The following is an 18,584-nucleotide window of genomic DNA, read 5'->3' as shown; positions in this document are numbered from 1 at the left end:
AAGAATATTTTATCACAAAAATTTATCACAACATTTGTTGTTTCTGCTTTTCTTTTTCCTACTTCTCAGATCCTAAAAACTAAGATACATATGGCAAGATAGCACAGGTGCAGCTATGTGCAGCTACTTCTCTAGCACAGGCCTATAATACTCCCTCCATAACTGTCATCTTCAGGCCTGCAAGGGAGTGACCAGGCAGGCCCAGCTCCATCAGGGCTAGCCTGAAGGAAGAGACTCCTCCCTCCATAACTGCCAACCTCTGGCCTGCGAGGGAGTGACCAGGCAGGCCCAGTTACTATCAGGGCAAGCCTGAAGGAAGAGACTCCTCCCTCCATAACTGTCATCTTCCAGCCTGTGTGGGAGTGACAGGCAGGCCTAGCTCCATCAGGGCTAGCCTGAAGAAGCAGAGCCTTCCCTCCAGTCTATCTGCCTTGGTCCAGGCCTCAGAGGGAGAGAAGAACCACTGGACCTCATCCCCTTTCCCACCACCAATCCCTTCTCCTTTTGTGTTGTGTCTTTTAGATTGTAAGCCTGAGGGCAGGGAACCGTCTTATTAAAAATAATAATTGTAAGCCGCCCTGAGAGCCTTTAGGGCTGAAGGGCGAGGTATAAATACCATAAGTAAATAAATAGATAATATAATACAGTGTATATTCAGTATTGTGTGCACAAAATTAAGGTTTTCATAGCTTAAATTTCATAAATATGCCAAATATTATAGTATAATTTTATACTATATTTATAGTAAAATGCTATTTTCAGTAATCTCTACTAAGCATAACTAACAGCTCTTCTACACTGCAGAAATGAAGCAGTTTGACACCACTTTAACTGTCATTTAACTGTGAAATCCTGGAATTTGTAATTTGGTGAAGTATTCAGCTTGCTCTATCAGAGTGCTCTGGTGCCTTGCCATATTACAAGCCCTAGGATTCTGTAAGATAGAGTTATGATAGTTAAAATTATGTCAAACAGCTTTATTTCTGCAGTTTGGATACACCCAAGTTGGGATTCAACCAGTTTATTCAGGATGCCCTCTCGACCAGTGCAATACACATTACCTTGGAGAATGTTATTCTTTCATTCTGTCAAGACTATGTTGTACTAAGAACTAAAAATTTTTTCCAGATTTTTCAGCCTCTGAGCATTAAGGCATGAAGAATATTCTAAGCATACTAATGCCAATGATAAGGGAGTGGTGCTGAATATCAGTAAGAAACACTCTTTTCTTTAATAGGCCTGTATTTTCTTTTAACCTCATTATTGCAACATAAGAAACAGAAACAGGTGTCTCTTTTTCAGTTAGAGAGGCTTGAGTACCAACTTCTTTTGCTTTTACTGGAAGAAGCAAAAATCATTACTTCTGTGGAATGCATAGTATCTGTATGTATGTGTTTATGTGCCTTTAAGTCACCCATTGGCTTATGGCGACCCCATGAATACCACAGTGGTTTCTTAGGCAAGGAATACTCATAGGTGATTTTTCCAGTTCCTTCCCCTGAAATATAGCCTACAGCATCTGACATACATTCTCCCATCCATGTGCTAACCAGGGTGACCCTGCTTAGCTGCCTAGATCAGATGGGATCTGGTCCCTGTAGTCGGAAGATAATTCCAAGAGTATAAAAGAGTACCAAGGCATAGAAAGTGATCCATTGTCACTTGTGGTTGATGGTAAACTAGAAAAGGAAATGGAGTCAAGCCACCAAAACTCTGCAGGGTAGTCAAACATCAAAAGTATTGTTAAATCTCAAAAGGATTAGCAATGGCAATCAGCCTTGGATAGAATTAGCCTGCAAGATGAGAAAAGCAACTGTAAGAATCTTGATTCCAGTTACAGTACTTATAGATGTTTCTGCAGCAGACTCATATGATCAAGAATCAGAAAGGCCATTAAATGGTTTAAGGAAGTATGCTGAGCCTTTACATTTACCAGGGTCATCTACCATGCTTCTGCTCAGTTCTCCTCAGGAGAAGATATCATAAATTGTCAAACTGAACATGACATTACCAAGTCTCTGATTCCCATGTTGAGGATTCTTCTTGTCTTTAAATTAACAACTGTTCCATCAAGCTCAGTATTGACTGGGACTACTGAATTCTATTTTCTCACTGAGCACAATCACAACTTCCTCCTCCTCCAGCTACAAATAACATCAAATTAACTTTCATGATAAATACCATCTTCAAAGCAACCTTTTGTTGCAAAATAGCATGTTAAAACATTCCCCTCAACTGTGATCAAAATCTGTATTAGTGGTTGAATTCAAAAACATAGCCATGTTAGTCTGGACACATTACACCCATTATACCACTAGCTAACTTCCCAGCCTCATATGGGCTCTCTTGGCCAATTCATCACATCTTCTTTTTGGCTTCCACAATACATCCTAATAATCATTCAAATGGTTATCTACTAACCTTGACTTTAGAAAACACACTTGCTTTGTCCCCAGTGATCATAGTTAAAACTGAACTTGTCACATCATCTCCACACCCACAAAGTTTTGCATTCCTATGGACATTTTCAGGCACAGAATGCTATATAGGTATGTCCCTGGCCTTTCCACACTTTCCACATCTGAGGAAATAGGCTCAAGTCTACAGAAGCTCATGCTACCAACTTTTATCTTTCAGTTAGTCTCAAAAGTCCTGCAATATCCCTTTGCATACTGTACTAGTGGATGTTGTTCGTTTTAGAAAAGAAAATAGCACCAACTATGGGATTCTAAACACATGGCTGAGGTTGCATCTTTTTTGACCCTAAGATTGCTCATTTTTTAATGCAAGGCCAGTTTGAAACAAGTTGATATTTTAATTGAATGTCAGCAGAAAACAGCTCAATGTGAAGAACACATCTTACCTTATAACACAACGTAGCCAAATTTGAAGGGGATTCTTCCCTCACAGCTCTGATTTCTGCAGCAGGAACTAGAGCAAAGACATCTTGGACTGAAGTAGCTGTATCTGCCCAGAACTGGTCCCAAAAGGCATCATCTGTGGCCTCCACAGGCTGAAGCGACAGAAATATCACAGTAATCACTTTGGGAACATTACAGGCCACAGAAGGCAGATCAGTCAAGGAGTAGGTTAAACAAATAATTATAACTTACACTAGCTCTGAGCTGCTGTTTTAACACTTGATCCAATAAGTATATAAAGTTATCAATCATGCATCTTCAGAGAGTTCTACTGAAGTCCATGCTATAATATATCAAATACTATACTATGAAAGCAACCCAATATTGACAAAATGACAAACACACATGTAAATGCATTATTAATACAGTAACTTAACTTAGAGGGTCGCAAATGGGCAAAATAATTGGAAAGTAATGCCGAGGATATTGAAGCAAAAAGCATGAAGAGTTGAGGAGAGAACAGGTCTTATCTGCTGAAAACAGTGGTTCTACCAACTTTTAAGGTGTTTTAACTCTTAAAACAGACATTTGTCATAATATTCAGAAATCTCTACATATGTGAGAACAGGTTTATATGTACAATATTCTGTACAGGGATGGACAGGTTGATTTCCTGTAACAGTATCGCTTCGAGTGGTCATCTGCGAATACATACAAATGGGTTTTACTGCGCCTGCGCAGTGCTGTTTGGAAACTTGTAGAATCACTGAGCAAAGTACACTTTGCAACATATGGCAACTTTTTGGCGGTAACCCCGCCCACCCGTTATAAGGCCCTTGCCTTCCTGCTCTTTCCCCAGTTCCGAACTTTTTTTCGCCGCGTGAGCGACATGAGAATGAGCCAATAAAGAGCAGGACACTGAGGGGAGGATGGGCGGGATTTGTATGTATTCACAGATGACCACTCAAAGAAATACTGTTACAGGTAAGCAACCTGTCCTTCTTCTTCGTGGTCTCTGCGAATCATACAAATGGGTTTAGACTGACAAGCTTAGGTAAGCAGCGGAGGGAGTGTCCTGAGACCAAATACGGTTCAAGTAATATGATTTATTGTTCACAATAAAATCTATGAAACCAACAACTTTAGTCAGTCATCTTTTCAAGTGCCCCAGGATAGACCGTGTCAGGTAAGGCACAACATCTTTCAAGTAGTCAAATAACAGCATGAGCAAGGTAATGCGTAATGCATAAGACCAAGTAGTGAGGTCACAAAGACCTAAGCAAAAACATTGAATAGTGAGGCCATAAAGACCCAAGCAAAGACATCAAACGAGGGTAACCAAGTATGATACACAGAACCCAGTGCCATATCCCAAAGTATGAACAGATAATCAACATAAACATTCCCTGGATCAAGGGGTGCATAACCCTGAACATGTCCGGAGTACATGTCTTGGCACCATCTCAATGGAAGATGTATAACAACAAATTTAATGTAAAGCCGAAACCCATACAGCCCTTCCAAAAGCTGCATCCCGTCTGGCCCTAGTGTCCAACCTGTAATGTTTAATAAATGTCATTGGTTGGGACCAAACAGCCGCTTTGCAGACATCCTTCAATGGCACCCCAGTCAAAAAAGCGGAGGATGCTGCTACCGCCCTTGTTGCATGCGACCGTACCCTGGTCGGGAGGGGTCTGCCCAACAGTTCATAGCAGGGGTGGATGGCACCAGCCACCCATTTTGAGAACCTCTGCGGTGACAGCAGCAATCCCCTCTTCGGTTCTGAGTAACATTGGAACAGTCTCTCGGAGCGGCTCGAACCCGAAGTTCTGTCCAGATAGAAGGCCAAAGCCCTCCTAACGTCCAAAGTGTGTAAGGTCCGTTCGACCTCCGTTGTAGGATTCGAGGCCAGGGTAGGCAACACAATGTCCTGACACATGTGAAAGGCTGATACCACCTTCGGCAAGAAGGTAATATCGGTATGGAGGACCACCTTATCCCTATGAAACTTTAAAAACGGCTGGTCTCTCCACAAGGCACAAAGTTCGCCCGCACAGCGGGCAGAAGTGATGGCCACAAGGAAAGCAGTCTTCTAGGTTAAGAGTCTCAAGTCCGTTGTGGCCATCGGCTCGAAAGGTTTGGATTGCAAGCCCGACAGTACCGCGTCCAAGTTCCAAGCCAGAGTCGGTACCGACACCGGGGGGTAAAGGTTTCCACAGCCCTTTAGGAAACCCTTCACCAAGGGGTCCCTAAAAAAGGAAGGTTTATTCCCAAACTGGAAGTAGGAACAAATGGCAGACAGGTAGCACTTGATGGAGGTTAAACAGAGTCCCGCCTCCAAAAGTGACAGCAGGAATTCCAGTACCACTGGAGTCGTGACCTGGTCCGGGGAGAGGTCCTTCTCGGCCAGGAACCGGAGAAATCTCTTCCACTTGAAGGCATAGGACCTACGGGTGGAAGGCTTCTGGGCTGCACGGATCACCCTCCGTACCGAGTCTGGCAGTGCTGCTAAGGATGGAGTCTCCAAGCCACTAGTGGTAGGCGATCCATGTCCGGATGGCGGACTCGTCCATTCTGGATTGTGAGGAGGTCCGGGTGAAACTCAATGCAGAGCCAGGTTCTCCTCGACAGGTGTATCAGGGACGGGAACCACGGCTACCTGGGCCACCACGGCGTGATGAGGATCGCGTCCGAATGGTCCGCTGTCATCTTGGACACCACTCGTATGATCAATGGGAACGGAGGGAATGCATAGAGCATCTCCCCCGACCACCGAAACCCGAACGCATCTCTGAGGGAATTCTTGCTGCGCATCCTGGAACAGAACCGGGGACAATGGGTGTTGGCGTCGGTCGCGAAGAGGTCGATCGGGGGGGCACCCCACCGATCTAATATCTCGCCAACCGTGTCTGGATGACATCTCCACTCATGGGAGACTGATGCTGCCCTGCTGAGCTGGTCTGCCAGGTCGTTGTCTTCTCCTGGAAGGTGGACCGTCTGGAGAAGGATCTGCCTTGGAATGCACCAAGTCCAAATTCGCAACGTGATGTCCAGTAACGTCGAAGACTTGGTGCCTCCTTGTTTGTTTAAGTAGTAGAGGACCGTCGTGTAGTCCGTCCTGATGAGGACCACCTTGCCGGCTACAGTCGTCTCGAACGATTTCAGGGCCTTCTCCACTGCCAACATCTCTAGGGCATTGATGTGGAGCAACCTTTCGTCTCGGGACTACTTCTCCCTCACAATCAGATCGAGGAGGTGGGCTCCCCAGCCTTCCAGGGATGCATCCATCATCAGCATTAGTTGCGGCTGAGGCGGGGAGAAAGGCAAGCCGGCACAGACGTTTAGGGGGTCTAGCCACCAACTGAGGGAAGAAACGACGGGTCTCGGGATCATGAGCCACCTGAGCGGCGAGTCCGTTGCTGGGTTGAAGACCGAGAGGAGCCATCTTTGGAGTGGCCGGAGTCGGAGCCTTGCCCACGGCGTCACGAGGGTCGTAGAGGCCATGTGGCCTAGAGCTACCTGGGCGTCCCTGGCTCTCACTCTCCTGCGATTCAGAAGCGGCTGTACCGAGGACCCTAGCGCCTGAAAACGGTCCCGAGGGAGATAAGCGGCACAAGTGTCTGAGTCCAGGACCACGCCGATGAACCGTACCTGCCTGGAGGGGGTAAGGTGCAACTTTTCTAGGTTCACTACTAGCCCAAAAGCCTTGAGCAGTGTCAGCGCGAAGTCGATAGCTTCCAAGAGATCTGCTTCTGAGTCGGCCACCAGGAGCCAGTCGTCCAGGTATGGGAACATTCTGTAACCCTTTTGGTGAAGGTAGGCTATGACTGGTGCCATGCACTTCGTGAAGACTCTCGGGGCTGTAGCGAGGCCAAACGGGAGGACGTTGTAGTGATAGGCGTCGGAGCCGACGGCGAAGGTGAGGAATCTTCTGTGGGACTCTCAGATTCCTATGTGGAAGTAGGCATCCTTGAGGTCAATCGTGGCAAACCAAAGTCCCTGATGAAGGAGAGGCAGGATAGAATCTAATGTTACCATCCGAAAACGACGATAACGGAGGAAGGAGTTTAAGTCCCTGAGGTCTAGGATGGGTCTGGTGCCACCATCCGGTTTCGGTACTGTGAAATATCTTTAAAAGAAGGCTCCTTTCAAGTGTTCCTGTTGGACTGGGGAGATCGCCCCCTTTGCTACAAAAGAGTGCACTTCGTCGAGAAGGGTGTCCGAGGGTAGGGTGGAAAGAAAAACTCCCTTGGGGGAAAACGTTCGAACTCGAGGGCATAACCCCTGCGGACGATATTAAGAGCCCAAGAGTCGGTTGTAACTGAAGTCCAGGTGTTAATGAAGGGCTGAAGGATGTCAAGGAAAAATGGAGAAGAGACGAAGTGCGCAGACACACTTCAGGATCTCTTTTTGGATTGTTCGGTGTCCTATCTGCGGGGCTTCCGGTAGCGAGGAGGGGCGCCTCGCCTGCCAGAAGAGGAGGAGGATTGTGATGGGTACCTGGATTGCTGAGACCCCTGGTGCTGATATTGGCGGTCCTGTCCGAATGATCTAAAGGACTGACCTTGAGATTGCCAGGGCCGTGCTTCTTGGCAGCCGCCTTCATCTTGAATTCGCAGTTGAGGCGATCATCAGTGTCCCTGTTGAACAGACCTGAGTCGTCCAGGGCTGCCTTTACTCCCGGAGTAAGATCCGTGCCACGAAGCCAAGCATGGCAGTGGAGGGCCATCGACGCCGACATGGCTCTGCCTGCACAGTCAGCAACGTTACGGGACGCCGTAATGAGCCAGCCACCGATGGAGTGCGTCTCGTCCCTTATCTCGACGAGCTTCCTCTGAGTGTCGTCGGGGATGTCCAGGATCAGGGGAGAGACTCCTTCCATGAGTTCCTGGACATAGGCCCCCATACAGGCCGTATAGTTGATGGCTTTCACGGCAAGAGAGGCTGTGGAGAACACCTTCTTTGCTAGGCCATCGATCTTGCGGGCCTCACAATCTACCGGAGAGGTGGCCTGTTTGTGGGTGGAGGCGATTTGAGCACCCTCCACGACCGCTGAGTTTTGTCTCAGATGCGTCGACAGCCAGGCGCAGCTCGTGGGGGAGACACAGTAGAGTGACTCAATCTTGTGCGAGGTCCCCACTAGGGACGCCGGAGTCTCCCAGGATCTCTTGATGATCGGCTCCAGTGACGGCAAAAGAGGGATGGACGGCGGGGTTGAAATCCGGCCATGCACTCGTCGCTCAACCGGATCCCGAGCTGTCTCCTCTGGGTAAGCCAGTTCAATGTCCAGAGCCCTGGACATTTTGATGACATGCTCATTAAAGGTCCGGAGGTCATCTGTAGAAGCTGGTTCCGGACGATGCATGTCTTGCGGGGAATCCTGGAGCGACAGTTCATCGTGGACGGGGAAGCTGAAGACGGCACCGGCTCGAGGTCAGATTCCGTGTCCGACTGAATCCTCAGTTCCTCCACTCTGCCATAGTCCTGAGGGGCTGTTGCGGTCCGAGCCCTAGGTTCCATGTGCCTCACCATAGCCCTCGATGACTCTTGCTTCGCTGGTATAGGTGTCACAGCCGAGGTCTTCTCCTTGGGAAATTGGCGATGGCATCTCTCCTCAAACTTGCACAGGGCTGTCTCCCTAGGGACCGCCATGTAATATCAGTCCACCTCAGAATCATAGAAGACCTCAGGATCTTCGGGTTCAACCTCCAGCGCGTGGACGCTAGATGGGCGTGGGACTGGGGTGGGAGAGCGCTGCCGTCCTGACGCGGAAGCTTCATCGTCAGAGTCTCCGAAGGGATCCGTGGCGAGTCCGGCGAGGCTCGGGACCGAATCGCCCACCATTCTCCTTGGTGAGGAACATCTCTGGTCTTCCGCCCGAGGTCGGGACGCAGTACTTGGCATCAGGTCCAATCGGTCTGGAGAGCGGTGCTTGGCGCCTGACAGATGATCAGAAGGCCTAGAAGACTTCTTGGAAGTGGTAGAGCCCTTAGGAGACTCATCGTGAGGCTTCTTCTTCCTTGGAGCCGACGAGGCAGACTCTGCGGCCTTGACTTTCCTCTTTGGAGCCTTTGGGGTCTCTGGAGGAAAGAAGGGGTTGTCTTCGAGCTCCAAGACTGTAGAAGACCCCGACTTAGGAGACTTGGTCTTGGAAGGTCTGTCCTTAGTCGAAGAGGAGGTGCGGCTCGAACCGGCGATGTTCGGCTTCGACAAGCTTGTCGGCCAAACTGCAATCTTCTGTCATCTTAGGGGTTTTCTTAGCCAGTTTGGACTTCTGGGACGGGACGGTCGATTCCTGGCCAGGAACGGGTCCCGAGGCCGCCCCTGAGATGGATGCTGTCCGGGCCGGAGAAGCAGCAGCTGCTGCACCCTCAGTTCCCGAAGTTTTGTGGAGGCGCTTAGAGGGCTTGTCGGTGGCACTGGGCCTGTCTGGGCCACGAGCCACATGAGATGACTTGTCGGTGGCACTGGGTTTGTCTGGGCCACGGGCCACTTGAGAAGGCGTGCCGGGCGCTGGAGGTGCAGAAGCGGCGCTAGAGGGGCTATCCCGAGGCTTAGACACCAGGACCGCAGTTGATGGAGAAGGGGCAGAAGCCAGTCGGGAACCCTCACCATGCACCTTACCCTGTGCGATCGCCGAGGTCAAGCAGGACTCCCGATTCTTCCTCACCTGGGACATCATGGACTTGCATAGAGGACAAGTCTTCATGTCGTGATCCTTGCCCAAGCAAAGCAAGCACGAAGAGTGCAGATCCTGCACCGGGAGTTTGCCCCCGCAAACATCGCACTTCTTGAAAGGAGGCGACATCTTCACGGGATCGATGAAGCCAAAGGAGTATCCGAAGATGAAGTCAGAAAGCCGAAGTCAAAGTCCAGTGGGGAGGTCAGAATAAACGATGGTCAAGAACGGTCCGAAGTCAAATAGCCAGTGATTCAAACAGGAATGAGCAATGAGTGGAGGTGCAACAGCAGCTAACGCAGCGGAAAAAAGGAACTGGGGAAAGAGCAGGAAGGCAGGGGCCTTATAATGGGTGGGCGGGGTTACCGCCAAAAAGTTGCCATATGTTGCCCACTGATTCTAGAAGTTTCCAAACAGCACTGTGCAGGCGCAGTAAAACCCATTTGTATGATTCGCAGAGACCACGAAGAAGAAACATGTTTACATATCCCACCAACAGGCTGCAATCCAAGCAACTCCAAAAGTCTTTCTGAGCATACTTGATCATTTTGCAACTAGAAAAAAGTTTACTATTTCTAAGAATATCTTGAAGAAAGTGTTCTTTCACATGGCAGAAACATAACATTTCAGTCCTTATAATTACATTGAACAATGTTCAATGAGGCAAAATGGCAGGTAAAACAAGCATTCCATACTGAACCCCTTATGTGAGTGATATAATAAAAGCCAAGAAAGCAAACAAGAGCTTTTGCTTAATAGCAGGGTATTCTGAACAGTCAGTGGTTTGAAATTTGTTTGGGAAGGATAAAGGAAGAGGAAAAAGATATTTGTTTAAATTAAAACCATTTTCTGACTATGGCAGCATATAGCTGTTAAAATATGGTTTTAAAAAAGAGATTGAGATAGTAAGAAATTCTACTATGCTTGTTTAATATTTGGCTGGAAGTACCACCTTATCGGGAAATAGGTGATGTGTCACTAAAACCTGAAAGTAAAAGCAGGTAAGCAAAGCATAAACTGGTAGAGCAGGTTTGCTTTGCGGTGGTGGTTTATATTTCTTTGAGACTGATACCAGCTATGCATACCCCTGCCACCGTCCTTACAGCCATATAAATGAGTGACTTTAAGTTCTCTGAAAGTAGGCACTTAGACACAGGTGACTGCTTTAATAAAGTATTTGCAATGTTTAGTAAAACAGGCCAACATAGCAAGTCTACATTTAGCTCCTGTCAGGAGGAACTGGGGGGGGGGGGGGAGCCCTATGGGAAAATTTTAGCAGGAAAGCATGTTATGCCATACAAACTACTGAAAAGGAAGTACTTTGGTAGGTCACATGTGTGGTCACACAACAATCCAACAATCCATTTACACTGCCATTCAGAAACACTTCACAGGATTTTTAGGTAAAGTTTATGTGGCTCTTGAATGGTACAGTGTAATCACTACCCAGAACAAATATTATTGGAATAATTGCACTAGGTTGTGGAATGCAGATATAACCATTTTTGACAAAAATATTAGTAACTAATTTTATAACACTCTTTTCAAAATGGCCTTGTGATAAATTCGTAAATCCTACACGATACTGATGTATTCAGAAGGTAATCGGATGTTTTATTAATGTAAGAAGGAAATACTGACAGCAGAGTATCCAAATGATTAAATTACCTTACACTGGTCAGACTCTGCTGACCACACAAGATACCGTATTAACTTTTTAAATATAGAATACATCCTAAGCATTCAGACTTCTATTCAAATAAATTTCTTCAAAATTCCTTTTTGAGGTGTAACAAACGGTGTGCCTATTAGCTTCCGGGCTCAATACAAAGTGTTGGTTATTACCTATAAAGCCCTACATGGCTTGGGTCCGAGTTACTTGAGGGAGCGCCTCTCCCCATATAGTCCACCCCGCACTCTCAGAACATCAGGAAAGAACTTATTAGTACACCCTAAGGTGAGACTAGCAGCAACTCACCAGAGAGCATTTTCATCAGCTGCACCAATGCACTGGAATAAACTTCCAGAAGAGCTTTGCACCCACACTGGATGCCTTTAAAAAGGCTTTAAAGACCCACCTCTTCCGGTTAGCATTTCCTTCAGACTCCTCATAGAGTCTGTCTCCCCTGATACGAGTGACTAATCACAATTGATAGATTCCTTGCCTGTTTACTGTTGGCTTGTTTTATTGATGTTGGATTTTATTGGTTTTTATTGATATATGTACTCAGATGATGTTTTTATGACGTGAATGTTTTAAACGATGCTGTAAACCGCTTTGATCGTCTCGGAAGAGTGGTATATAAATAAAGCATATTATTATTATTGTTATTATTATTATTATTATGTGCAAGCCAACTCCTAATTCAAAGCCTGGGTCCTGTTAAGCTTGAGGAAGGAGACCACATGTATCACAGAATATAAACACAAGAAAGTTATTTCAAGACTTATTTCAGCATATTTCAACAAAGCCTCTCTCTGTTCATCTATGTCATGCCAAATGAAATTTTTCAATCACCTCTTTTACAATCAATATGCATCTTAATGTCATAAAATGATTCAACGTTCTTTCTGCATTCTGGGATACTCGATAAGACACTTGGACACAAGTTTTCCAACACAAAAGTGGTATCATCCCAGGAACCAAGCTACTCCAAGGCCATTACCAGAAGAAGCGTTTTAGTAACAGTTATGTATTTATGAAAAAAACATATTACAATAACTCTAATATTCTGATCATAGAAAATAGTTTTAGTGACATGGAACGAAATCAACAGAAGAAATGATGAAATCTCAAGCCACGCCTGAATGAAATTCTAACAAGAGATATGGGAAACATTTACAATGGCACAACCCTGTACAGACCTACGAAGAACCCCCTGTGTTCAATGAGGCTTCCTACAAAGTGAACAGAATTAGGACCATGACCTTAGCTAGGTTTTCTAAGGAAAAGTGTTTAAAAGTACATATCATTCTGTCTGACAGGACATCTGATTTGTCAGTAGAAATACCAGAGAATACTAGGGACTCTGTCAGGTCTTATTGGGCACTCTTCACCTTATTAGCCTCAAGGATATGGACAAAATCTTTGCAGAGCTACAAGCTGACCAACTACTTATGTCCTTGGCTTCAGTCCATCTTGGATGATGAAATCAGTACGCTCAGGTCTGTACACTTGGGTTGGTGAAGGAATAAATTCTGCTTTTAGAGAAGGCTTCAGCCTATCATACTGCAGGAGGCAACAACTGCTGCATCCATACTGCAGAAATAATCCAAGTTGACAGCACTTTAACTTCCATAGCTCAATGCTATGGAATTCTGGGAATTGTAGTTTGTTGTGGCCCCAGAGCTCTCTAACAGAGAAACTAAATGTCTCAAAAACTGCAGTTCTCAGAATTCCATAGGACTAAACCATGGTGGTTAAAATGGTCTCAAATTGGATTATTTCTGCAGTGTGGATGTAGCCAAGATGACCTTTACTGAAAAATATCTTCAGCCCCAGTCACCTGAATAACTACAGCTTAGCATCAAACATTCTATTTTAGGTGAGAGAGGGATCAATGCAACCCCAGAGCTTTTTGAATGAAATCGATAATTTAGATCCTTTTCCCACTGCCTTTCAGCTTCATTTCGAGACAGAGGCTGTCCAAGCTCCTACTGGATGACTTACAACATGAGATGATTTGGCTCTGCGCATTCCTGAGAGGCAGAACCCAGACAGTGATGCTTAATGGGAAATTGCCAGTGGTCTGCAAGATTCCACAAGATTCCATTTTGTCCCTCACACTGCTCAAACCTCCAGAAACCACTAATTAAGTAATCTAGAAATGTGGGCTGTAGAACCAACAATATGTAGATACACAGCTTTGTCACTTCCATGTGACCCAAAGAAGGCAATAAAACCACTGTATTTCAGCTGTGAAGAACCAATAGGGAATAACAAACTAATACATAATTCAGATATTACAGAAATGTGATTTCTTGGTGGATCATATGACTGCAGCCTGTTTTTGGTGGTGGTGCACTCTCCCTAAAGTACCAGGTCTGTAGTTAGGGGATGTTCCTTTACCAGTCGTCTGTTAGATGTACAGATGGCATCAACAGTAAGGGAATGCTTTTTCTAGCCACTACACTAATTTACCAACTACAGTCCCTCCAGTTGAGAGTTTGACCTTGCTATCCTCTTTCATAGCAAAGTTACTTCCAGATTGAACTATTCTAATAAGATCTACATAAGGTTATACAGTACTTGAAAGAACCTTCAGAAATGGTAAATGATGCAAAATGCTATGGACAGAGTATTAACTACAGTACTTAGAATATATAATTCATATGAAAGTATCATTTGTATGATTCTGAATTGGTTATCAGTTTGTTTCCAGATTCAGTATAAGGAACTGGTTCTAACTTTCAAAGCCTTGAATAGATTGGCACCCTAGTATGTTAAAGACCATCTTCTTTTGTATGTTCATCATTGAAATCCTTACTCTAGATTTTTAAACCTTATGGAGCCCAACTGAAAGGCAGCTGGAGTAGAGAAATTCTGCTACAGTATCTACTTGATGGAATTCCCCATTCAAATGAGATCAGATCACAATATTTTAAAGTAGAGGTGGGCAGCAGCCACCCTTCAGATGTTCTTGGATTCCAGTCACCATCATCCGAAGACAACACAGCCAACAGTGAGGGATTATGGGAGTTATAGTCCAACAACATCTAGAGAGGATCGGAGTTGCACACCACTGCTCTAAGACATTCTCAAAACTTTACAGATTTTAAACAACGCTTTATTGTTTTAGATAGCTGCTAAAATTTTTGTTTCTCTAAAGCTAGTTTGTTTCTTTGGTTTACTCTTGTGAATTTTATTGTGCTTTTTACTGGGATGTTTTTATGATGTTTTTATATTGTATGTTTTTATATTGTATATTGCTAACATTTATGCTGTACCCCGCTTTGATAGTTTTTTGGAAAAGCGGGCTATAAGTAAACAGTATTATTATTATTATTATTATTATTATTATTATTATTATTATTATTATTAAATGGTATTTAGCTAAGCACTCCCGCTCCCCCTATGTATCTTTGTAATGTTGGGTTTTTAGGATTTTTTTTTTTAATTTGTTCTCTAGTTTCATATAAGTTTCTTATAGATACTTTTTAGGAATGATGTATTTCTTACATGTTTTCCTTTATAAAGAGCTTTGAATTTACTCTTTGAGGGAAAGCAGGATACAACTTTATAAGTAAACAAGGAAATGGTCATAAAGCAGTACAGTAAATTTAATGCAGTCTTTCCTGTCATTGGAAAGTGAGAAAAAATTGTTGTTTGCAACCCAAAGCTAAAGGAGAAAATGTTCATCAAATAATTTTGGGGATACAATCCACTGTAGTCACATTATCAGATGATGTTATATATTTAACTGGTGATTAGAGCTTTGTTTTAATGTGGGGGAAATTAAAGGCAAAGGGTTTTAGATTACAGTTGCCTTGATAATTTTCAAAGAACAACTATGAGAAAGATTGTTATGAAAACAGGATACATCTGCAAAAATAAAACTCCCTTTGACACAGGAAAAGGTCACAAAGCACTGCCCAAATCAATGTTGATGTTAGCTGGACTGACAGATAATGGTATCTTAAAGACTTCCCAATGCAAACTGTTGGGTGTATATATAGAAGATCCACGTTAAAATACTAGCTAAGCTAATTAAGTTCAGTTGATGGCCCTTATCAAGTCACTCTGTTTCATCCTTGAAACAAAGTTTTAAGGTTTTGAGTAAGCTGAGTAATGTACACATGACCTTAGGATAGGCAAGAGCAGTATAAAACAGACAGGGGATGCTATCTATCCTGATGTCTGAGATTTTCTTCCTTGGGTGAGATGCAAATGCAAGGTAAAACAAGTGTCCAAATTATTTGCAGACCTGTTCTCAATGTTGTCAAGTAAGAAAGCCCAGTTTGATCATAGCAACTCAAATCACTCTTGCTTTTCATATTTAAGAATGCTAGTTATCTTGTGACACTGCTGTGCTCAAACAACTAAAATGAATGGCCCCCATTTATTATCCTACTCCCATTAGAGGAGAAGATAGGAAGAGGACAGGCATACGAATGAAAAGAAAATCTGAACTGCTAAGGTCCACCAGAATGACACAGTGCAATGGCAGGCAACATGCTTGCACCAGATGTCCTACCACAAATGTCACACTGTTTATTTGCACCATGCACAAATTAGATTAGTGCAACAGACCACAATTCCTAGGGGTGTGTGTGTGTGTGCGCGCGCATACTATAGTACCACTGGTAATGTGTGTGCTGTTTCAGGTGTAAGAATACCTTATTCATCTTTCATAACATTCACCTTTCAGATCTTTTGAACCATTTCCTCAATTAATCAGTGTACTGTTATGACAGATACAACGGTTCAGCAGAATGTGAGAATATGCACAAAGGATGAGGACACAAGCAACCAAGAGAAAATATCCGTTTGCTCAGAAATTTAGCTGAGTGAAATGTGTAAGAGAATCTAGTTTTACAACATGGTTTTTAGAAAAAGAAACTTAATATATTAGGAACCAAAACCACACAAAAAATATATGGGGGGTTGTGTCTCACAGTGCCGTTCTTCATTATAGCAACCAAGATGCTCATGTCTGTCATTCAGTATGACTTGTGTCACATGTCACATGGTTTTCATTACATTTCAGATACAGTAATAAAAAAACCAGCATCAAACATCAGCTTACCTGTCCCAATAAGATGAAAGGACATGCCTTTTTGTACAGTTAATTAAAACGACAACACTAAAAAAAATTTTTTTACAGATGTAGTTTATAAGACCAGTAGTAGGTCTTCACACAGATCTTTTGATAACTGGCTTCAAGAGGGCCTAGTCATGCATACTACCTCTGCAAGTCGTGCCCTTCTCAAGTATGTAAATATGGGTGTTTCTGCTCTCCCTTTTACTTTTCCTCATGGCACAATCTCCTGCATTTCTACAAAGGCTTTTTTAAAAAAACAAGCCAGCAGCACATTATGTTCACTTTTAAAAGGAGTGAACTTTACAAATCAACAATTACAAGTATAATGACTCCTATTCCCATGGTATATATCAAGCCTATATTCAGACTACTCAACTCGGAGATATTTTATACTATGGTTGCAATCCTATATTCACCTGAAGTAAGCCCTATTGAATTCTGATTCTAGGTACAGTACAGTACACGTACCTACAATTATGCTATCAATTTGTTTATTCATTATGCAGTTACCATGACTCCCTTTTAAATGAAAATATTACAACTACAGTATTCTGCTACAAGTAGGCCTTTTCCTGCCACAAATCTGACAAAAGTTGTAGTTTCAAAAGGAACAATTTTCCTGCTTGGATTATTTGAAAATACATAGACCTACGTATATCAGAGACATCTTAGCAACTAATGCTAGAAAAAGGTTCTGTTCTAGGTGACTGGCCTACCACTTTTAAGCTTGTTTCCCACAGTAGTTGAACCCACTGTTTCCAAAAATAAATCTATCTGGGGGAGAAGAGGAGGCAAACACAACATGTTCTGCTTATAGAAAAACAAAGAATTTCATTTTGCAATCACTAGTTAGCATTCTGATGCAAGGGATATCTTTTATAGCATAAAAGAATTACTTTAGGACAACCACATCCCATAAAATCAATGGCTATTAGTAATACACAATAAACAAACATCTAAATCCATATAAAGTTCTTAGACATCCTATATTTTTAAAGGGCTCCCCATTTAACATAAATAATATTTATCTAATTAACGTATTTAATGTATTTCTTAGCTGCCTTCCAAGACTACACATTTTTGAGATAGTTTATAATACAAATTGTTAAATAATTTAACTTTAAAATAAACTCCATAAAGTTTCCTGAGCTTGGATATGCCAATGATACCTATGCTGACAAGAATGCTACATAACAACTCTTTACACACCCTTCACATTCTCAGAGTACTGTATACCTGTCTCTAAATATGGTTACTGAACCCATGTTTCTGTGGACTATAAAAATTCATCAGCAGCCACCCCTTGGCCACGAGAATAATAATCTGATATGTGTGTATGCTTTCAAGTCAACTTATGACGACCCTTTGAATTTCACAGGGTTTTCTTAGGCAAAGAATACTCAAAACGTAGTTTTGGCAGTTCCTTCCTCTTGAATAGACTACAGCACCTGGTGTTCACTGGTGGTCTCTCATCCACGTACTAATCAGGGTTGACCCTGCTTTAGCTTCCAAGATCAGATCTGGTTCCTTTAGGGAATTTAAGCCAATAAGTGGATATTTACTGGCTATAAAGAAGCTTCAGTTCTCAATCTTTACTTTCAAAGAGAAAGTCTTGCTCCACTACTATCCTGACCCTCCTTCTGTCAATACTGTAAATACTATTTCAGGCAGCCCAACCTGCTCTGGTGTGTGGGATGTTTCTGAAGTTGCAACAGCTGTTGTATTTCCCAATAACAGGTCACTCTATTGTGCACCTGTAGGCTACTCATTATTATTCCAGAATGTTTTTACCTTACTCTTCTAGATCTGCACATGCACCTGATTTTAATGCAAACAAAGTAAAGACAAGACCATATCAGCCAAAGTCCTCCTGCAGCATTACCATCCTTATCTTCCAAACTTCCCTGAAAGGAAATATAAGCTTGCAGACTGGAATCAAATAACTGAATCAAAGAAATGGATAAATGTCACAAAATAAACCCTGCAGCTTGAAGATAGGAAAGGCCTTGAGCCTTCAGTCACACCTCCTTGTTGGTGATGCTTGTTTTTGCTGTGTATTGTGATGGAGGCTGGGTTTTCCATAAAGCAGGATTACAGCCATTACCTGAGAGCATCCTTCAAGCTTTCTCACTCAGGTTTGGACCATAGTTTCACAGAGAGGTGGGATATAAATAAATCTTTATTATTATTATTATTATTATTATTATTATTATTATTATTATTATTATTATTACATCTAGCCTTCCTTTCCTCCTCCCTGTGTCTGTGAGGCTGCCCAGCTGC

General features: G+C 43.4%; 1 protein-coding gene across 1 annotated transcript in view; it reads right to left on the bottom strand.

Moving 5' to 3' along the window:
* Positions 1-18,584, bottom strand: part of HID1 (HID1 domain containing) — a 73,563-nt gene that overhangs the window by 53,830 nt on the left and 1,149 nt on the right. The window contains exon 2 of the mRNA XM_042449946.1: positions 2,864-3,013. Coding sequence (XP_042305880.1) covers positions 2,864-3,013 — 150 coding nt within the window. The remainder of the gene's footprint in view (positions 1-2,863; positions 3,014-18,584) is intronic.

Source organism: Sceloporus undulatus, chromosome 2, assembly GCF_019175285.1.
Source record: "Sceloporus undulatus isolate JIND9_A2432 ecotype Alabama chromosome 2, SceUnd_v1.1, whole genome shotgun sequence".
Taxonomy (NCBI): Eukaryota; Metazoa; Chordata; class Lepidosauria; order Squamata; family Phrynosomatidae; genus Sceloporus; species Sceloporus undulatus.
The sequence above is the reverse complement of the archived record's forward strand: the minus strand, read 5'-3'. Positions and strand labels throughout refer to the sequence as shown.